The sequence below is a fragment of the Arvicola amphibius genome, chromosome 1 (genome assembly GCF_903992535.2).
Source record: "Arvicola amphibius chromosome 1, mArvAmp1.2, whole genome shotgun sequence".
NCBI lineage: Eukaryota > Metazoa > Chordata > Mammalia > Rodentia > Cricetidae > Arvicola > Arvicola amphibius.
The window spans coordinates 136,632,732-136,639,810 of record NC_052047.1 but is presented as its reverse complement, the minus strand read 5'-3'; the positions used below and the strand labels follow the sequence as shown (position 1 = coordinate 136,639,810).

General features: G+C 44.6%; 1 protein-coding gene across 1 annotated transcript; it reads left to right on the top strand.

Moving 5' to 3' along the window:
• The first annotated feature begins 298 nt into the window (after positions 1-298).
• Positions 299-853, top strand: LOC121677003 (histidine-rich protein PFHRP-III-like). Its single transcript, XM_042054228.1, has one exon. The coding sequence runs from the start codon at positions 299-301 to the stop codon at positions 851-853; it is 555 nt and encodes a 184-aa protein (XP_041910162.1).
• The last annotated feature ends 6,226 nt before the right edge of the window (positions 854-7,079 follow it).

Genomic DNA, 7,079 nt, shown 5'->3' with positions numbered 1-7,079 from the left:
ATGTGAACTGTAGATGTGGAACATTCGTTTGGCACTTCCGTGAGTTCTCAGGTACACCCCAGAAGCACAGCTAGGCAGCTGCTTCAACCTGCAGCCACCCTCCTACCTGGTGGATGCCAGAAACGCTCTCTGGAGAGAATTCCGGGTATGGTGCGGACCAGGAAAATTGGTTTCTTGGGATAAAGGGGTCTCACAGAGCCCCCAAATGGTTAGTTATCACCACCCCCTCCTGCAAGGAACAGCTTGAGCTCATTGCCACAGGGTATGAAAGCGCTTTTGTATCTGTGGCACCCATAGTATGGCGTGTAAAGACACAGGGAGTGAAGATACAGTGCATGAAGACACAGCGCATGAAGATATAGTGCATGAAGACACAGTGCATGAAGACACAGCGCATGAAGACACAGTGCATGAAGACACAGTGCACGAAGACACAGTGCATGAAGACAGAGCACATGAAGACACAGTGCATGAAGACACAGCGCATGAAGACACAGCGCATGAAGACACAGCGCATGAAGATACAGTGCATGAAGACACAGTGCACGAAGACAGAGCACATGAAGACACAGTGCATGAAGACACAGTGCATGAAGACACAGTGCGTGAAGATACAGTGCATGAAGACACAGCGCATGAAGATACAGCGCATGAAGACACAGTGCATGAAGACACAGCGCATGAAGACACAGTGCATGAAGACACAGCGCATGAAGACACAGCGCATGAAGACAGAGCACATGAAGACATGGCGCATGAAGACACAGAACACGAAGACACAGTGCATGAAGACACAGTGCATGAATATATGGCACATGAAGACACAGCGCATATAGATAAAGGCTTCATGTAGCCCCTCTTCCCAGGCCTCATGGCTTCTGGAATCCCAGCCTTCAACTTGTCCCAGAGCCTTAAACAGCCACACCTCTTTTTCAGGGGACTGAAAGTTATTTCACCTCAGAGACAGAGTAGGACCTTGTGTTTTTACAAAGTTGACTCTTCTGCCTTGCTTTTCCCTTCTGGTGGGTGAAAGGGAACAAATTCACATTCGGTTCTCTCCTGGTCGCCTCCTTCCAATTAACTGCTTTGCACGTCTGAGCTCAGGCTTGAAGGGATGGCAGTGAAACTAATGTGTGACTGTTGGATTTTAAAAGTGACCCCTCGTCCCAATTATTGGGACGGTTCAGAGTTACCTGAGCAGTATACATTAGCATCACTCCCTGGTTGTTCAGGCCTCTAGGTCTGGAGAATTTGCCTCATTGGCTATGTGTAGGACTCAGGCCAGGGCTGCCCTATCCAGTATGACACCAACAGTCACATGTAGCTACTGGGCACGGGAACTGTGGATTATATTCTTTAGCTCAGAGATGTACTACAAAAAAATAAGATGTAAAATATGTCTTTAATATTTCCCCTGTTGATTACTTGTTATACAGATAATGCTTTGGGTATATTGAACAAAATGAACTATATTATAATTAACCTTATCTGTTTCTACTTTTCTCAGTGTGGCTGCCAGATAATCCATAATTATGTATGTAACTGCCATTACCTCTGTTGGCCAGGCTTGGTCTAAAACCATTGGTTCTTAACCTGTGGGTCATGACCCCGTTGGGGGTCTAACGACCCTTTCAAAGGGGTCATATGTCAGATATTCTACATATCAGATAATTAATAATTACATTATGATTCATAACAGTATCAAAATTACAGTCATAAAACAGTAACAAAAATAATTTTATAGTTGGGGTCACCACAACATGAGGAACTGTTATTAAAGGGTTGTAGCATTAGGAAGGTTGGGAACAACTGGTCTAGACAGTTCAGGCTACTGTCAGCAAGCTGATCTTGTTCATAATTGTTTGCCCACCACTGAGGAAAGCCTCCACGATCTATCAGTTGGCTGGGAACTGTTTTCAATACCCAGGCTATAATGCTGTTGGAAGAATTATAGCCTCTTATCAAAGACCTCTGGGGATTTCTGGATGCACGAGGAATATAGCTGGTTATTAACGTGAGTTTCATCTTCCTGAAAACTGGAGGACTCCTAACAGCAAATGGCTCGATCATCAGTTTGGATGAGCCGCCCATCTGTTTATCGACGGCAACAGGTGGTGGCTTTGCTTTATGGAAATAAAAAAATTAAATCAGCTACATTGCTCAGAATCATAGCTTTGAAACATATATTTAGGATCTGGGTAAAATTGGACAAATTTTAAGCAGGCAGAAGCCTAAGTTAGAGCAGATAGTAAAATTCAGATCATAAAGCTATTAATGGGGAAATAAGAAAGTGTTAAGGAAATCATGGCTGCAATTTATAAAATTGACAAATTCTGTGTGTAATGTGCATAGCAGCCACAGAGGCCTTTGGTGGCTTAATCGTGGGACACTGGCTCCCTCACAACATCTGCCCCAGATGCTGCTAGACCATTTCTATGAGAGCCCTAAGGGTTTCCAGATTTTGCAACTAACAATAAAGGGCACTCAATTAAGTTAGACTATCAGACAAATAAGGAATAATTTTTCAGCCAAGTCTGCCCTGTGTGATATCTGTGTCTTAGGTTAAAGCATCCCAGCTGCTAATCTGAAACCATTTTCTCACAGAGCAAAGAGTAAATGCAGATTCCTGCCTCTAGAGTGTCCCCCAGATGATCTGGGCTCTGGGTGACTGTGAATGTCAGAGCCAGGAGCAAGAGAGCTTAGACTCAAGCAGCTTGGAGCCAACGGAGTCGGGCCACACACTTTCTCTAATTGCCACCATAGGAAACAGTGAACTCAACTTTAAGGCTCGTGAGACCCATTCTTGACTTCTATAATACAGAACCATGGCATTATATTGGTGCTTTGAGTTACTCAGGTCTCAGGAACTTGTCATAGGAGCAACAGCAAGCTTCTACCTCTACTTTCTGCAGGGTCCTCCGATGTCTGGGGGAAACACACGAACAGACAATAGCTTCATTTGCTTTCAGCTGACTTTACAAGTCATTAATTTGGGCTGAGGAGATGGCTCAGGAGGCAAAGTGCTTGTCATGCCCATGTGGTGACCTGAGTGCGGATCCATATAAAGCTGGACGCAGTAGCAGTAGCCAAGTCCCGGTAATAGTAGCAAGTGTCTAGAATGCCAACACTCCTACAGCAAGAAGGGAGGTGGAGATGGGGATCTCTGGAAGGCTTACGAACCAGCTAGCCTGGCATATGTAGCAGTGGACATCAGGAAATTAGGCCTCACACAAATTCTAGGGAGCTGCTAGGGGGAAGGGGAAAAGACAGACCTAAGGACCACAGGACTTTCTGAGAAAGGAAGATGCTGCCCTGGGCTCTTGTAGGTTTTCCCCATGGGGTTTGGGAGCACAGCATCTGAACAGCTGAGGTTCACAACACGGAGAGGTGCTGGGAGAACTTTGCCTTTTCACCCTGTAACTGCTGGCCTTGACTGCAGGGTTTTTTTCCCCTCCCAAGCACTGAAGGGGAAGTTATAGTAGACTTTTCACATTACACATACAAAGAACGAAGTCCCTGATCTCGGGTGTGAGTTTTCTCCTTTAAAATGGGAAGAGTCATGCTGAAAGACCGAGAAAGGATACAGCCTCCTGCCTCCACCCATTCACTAAAGTTCTGCGTTTGCAGACCCCCACAGGTGCTGCGCTACAGGCTAATGGTCTGCAGCTCTGAACCCTCCCCTGATCTCTACACTCAAAGCCACTGTGCCCAAGAGGCCTTAAGGGAAGCAATAATTGCATTATAAAGTAGGCAGGTAGCTATTTGAGGTCCTTCAAAGGTAGCTCCCCTGTGTCCAATTCCCCCCTCCCCTTTCCTTGACCCCCAAAGCAACAGCAACTTACCTGAAGTTTTGATTAACTTCTGAGTTTTTCTTTACACCTGCAGGTAGCTTGTCAAGGCTATTCCCATGATGCAAATCAGTACAGCATATTTACACTGTGTGTGTGTGTGGCCTGGCTAGTTTTATGTCAGCTTGACACAAGCTAGAGTTATTATAGAAAAGGAAGCCTCAGATGAGAAAATGTCTCCATAAGATTAGGCTGTACAAGTCTTTTAGGGCATTTTCTTAATTAGCAATTGATGTGGGTGTGTCCAGCTCATTGTGGATGCTGCTACTCCTGGGCTAGTGGTCCTTGGTGCTATAATAAATTAGGCTGAGCAAGTCTAATTTATTATACTCTCTCCATGGCCTCTGCATCAGCTCCTGTCTTCAGGTCCCTGCCCTGTTTGGGTTCCTGTCCTGGCTTCCTTCAATGATGGTCTATGATGTGGAAGTATAAGTCAGATTCTTTCCTTGCCACTTGCTTTTGGTCATGGTGTTTTACCACGGTAATAAAAACAAAGTAAGACAATGTGCATGCCAATGAGTCATATGCATAGAGCAGCAGCGTGCTTGTGAATCTGAAAGCCAGAGGTTCATCTCAGCATCTTTTTAAACTGCCAGTCACTTTATGTTTTGAGTCAGGGTCTCTTACAGAATGTGGGACTCACATATTCAGTTAGACACTCTGACCAATTAGCCCTAAGGATCCTCCCATCTCTTTCTTTCAGTTCTGGGATTATACAATTATGTCTGATTTTTTAAGTGGGTACTGGGTATTGAACTCAGGTCCTCAAGCTTGCACAGCAAACTATTGACTCAACCACCTCTCCAGATCAACATCTGAACTAAAAAAATACTAACATGTCATGAAGTACATTGTTTTCAATACACAGCGTTGTGGCTTAAATAGGATGTTTCCTATAGTCTTGGCCATTTGAATACTTGGTCCCAGTTGATGGCTCTATTTGGGGGAGACTTAGAAGATACTGCCTTGCTGGGGGGAATATGTCTCTGGGGGTGGGTTTTGAGAGTTCAAAGCTTTGCATTATTCCCAGTGTACTCTCTTGGCATCCTGCTTGTGATTTAATATAGGAACTGTCAACTTGCTACTCCAGGCACCATGCCTACCTTCTGTTGTGCTTCCCACCATGTTGGTCATGGATTCTTATCCCTCTTATGGAATCATAAGCTCCAAATAAGTCCTTAAATCCTTCCTTCTCTAAGTTGCCTTGCCCCCACTTTATAATGCGAAAGAAAAGTGACTGATATACATGGATATCACATATATATGCACATATGTATGTACACACACACACACACATGAAGTCTGATTTGCTGTAGTCTAATGACATCGTTGCTGTCCCTCTCTGATTATGAACATAATGGATTAAAAAGATTCAACAATGAACTTCAGTTGCATTATTGCGTTATCTTCATTAATTACTTCCTAAGAAAGTGTCAGTTACTTTAGTCAAGTTTTCAAAGCCAAAGTGAATCATAAGACAAATATGATGGTCAAACCCTCAAGCTCCTTCTGAGAGGCACTCGCTTGTGGCACTGAGGTTTCTGAGTTCTAGTGAGCAGCGGAGGGCTCATAAAGATGTGAGAAATAGGAATCTCCCACCAAAACAGTAAATCTGGCAAATCATGGATATAAACTATTTATGGTCTTGTAATGGCATTTTCTAAAACAGGATTTTAAAGACTATTCTAGAAGACAGCAGTTTGCTTCATTGGCAGTCAAGGCAGGTCACCCTGGAGTATTTGCAAACATATTTATGAGCATAAATGCCAGAGAAATTTGCATATTATACTTTTTAATTGGTCTTGTGATTCCACATGGAAACCTTTAGTTGAAGGGAAAAGTTATCCCTCCCCTCTCTAGACAAGAAAATCTTTCCTAAGACACCTTCCGAGGCTGCCTTGCAAATGAAAGGGGTGCACACTTGAATCAGAGATGTCAAGGCCTTTTGAGCATCTCTTTATCTTCTAATCATCTGACATCAAAGACCACAGGCCTGGACTTGTATGGTCCAAGGCAATCCAGTCCCTTCGACGTATGGACAGAAATGACGATACCAACAGCCTATTTTGAGAGGGGCACTTTTCTCTGTTTTCCCACCATATCTCGGCCATCTTGTCTCTTGGACACACAGGTTGAGTCAATGTATGCTGAAATGACAAGTCCTAAATAACCAGACCCTTTCCTGTGACATTTCAGGCCAAGGGGCGGCAGAAGGCGAGCCCACTGGGCGAGGTCAGCGGTCCTGCCCATATTGAAACTGCATGAAGTTTTATTAGCCTAGTCTGCTCTCTCCCCTGCTTTGATGCTCACTCAGCTCTCTAGAGTGACCGCCTTTGCATCTACATATGGACGATAAGATCTGGGCGTTAGGATCTATTTTGCTTGCATGGAGTTTTCACACTTATTTGATCCTTGTAACAACTCTGCATAGAAATGAGGATAGTTTATTCCAATAGACAGGATCGGGCACATTCAGGGTGCCCTGAATTCAGGGTGTGGCTATGGACTAGTGTGGTTGATTCGCCTGCTCACCCTACCAAGAGCCAAGACTCTTTAAGGGGAGTGATCTTCCAGTCTTACAAGGCACAGTGTTGGGGTCCAAAGTAGAGTCTTTAATTTCTTTTTTTTCCAACATAATATTGTATTGTTTATTTGGGAATTTCACACAGTGTATTAGGATCACACTCGATTTCCAGTCCTCCCTGTCAGAAGGCATCAACTGTGAAGAGCTACGCTTCAGCATCCCTAACACAAATGTCAAGAGTTCTCTTCAATGGTTTCCTGTCAGGACTGTTTTTTGTTTGTTTGTTTTGGGGGTTGTTACAGAAGTCTTCAGTGTCTCTCATTCTCAACTGTGAGTGTGAGGTCATCATTTATACCACTGCAAAGGAAGCTTCCTTGCCCCTACAACAGCCAGTGGCAGCCAGGATGGCTGCGCTCTCTCTCTCTCTCTCTCTCTCTCTCTCTCTCTCTCTCTCTCTCTCTCTCTCTCTCTCTCTCTCTCTCTCTCTTTCTGTTCTTTTGAGGCACGGTTTTTCTGTGTTGCCCTGGCTGTCCTATAACTAGCTCTGTAGATCCGGCTGGTCTCGAACTCACAGAGCTCCACCTGCCTCTGCCTCCCAAGTGCTGCGATTAAAGGTGTGCCCACTACCATCCAGCATTCATGCTGTGTGGGTGAATACATACACGTGTGAGTGCAGGTGTGCATCACAACTAGCGATGGTGGTGACC

Bases quoted from the DNA above. Each gene is read 5' to 3' on its own strand.
- LOC121677003 (XM_042054228.1), top strand. From the start codon at position 299: ATGGCGTGTAAAGACACAGGGAGTGAAGATACAGTGCATGAAGACACA.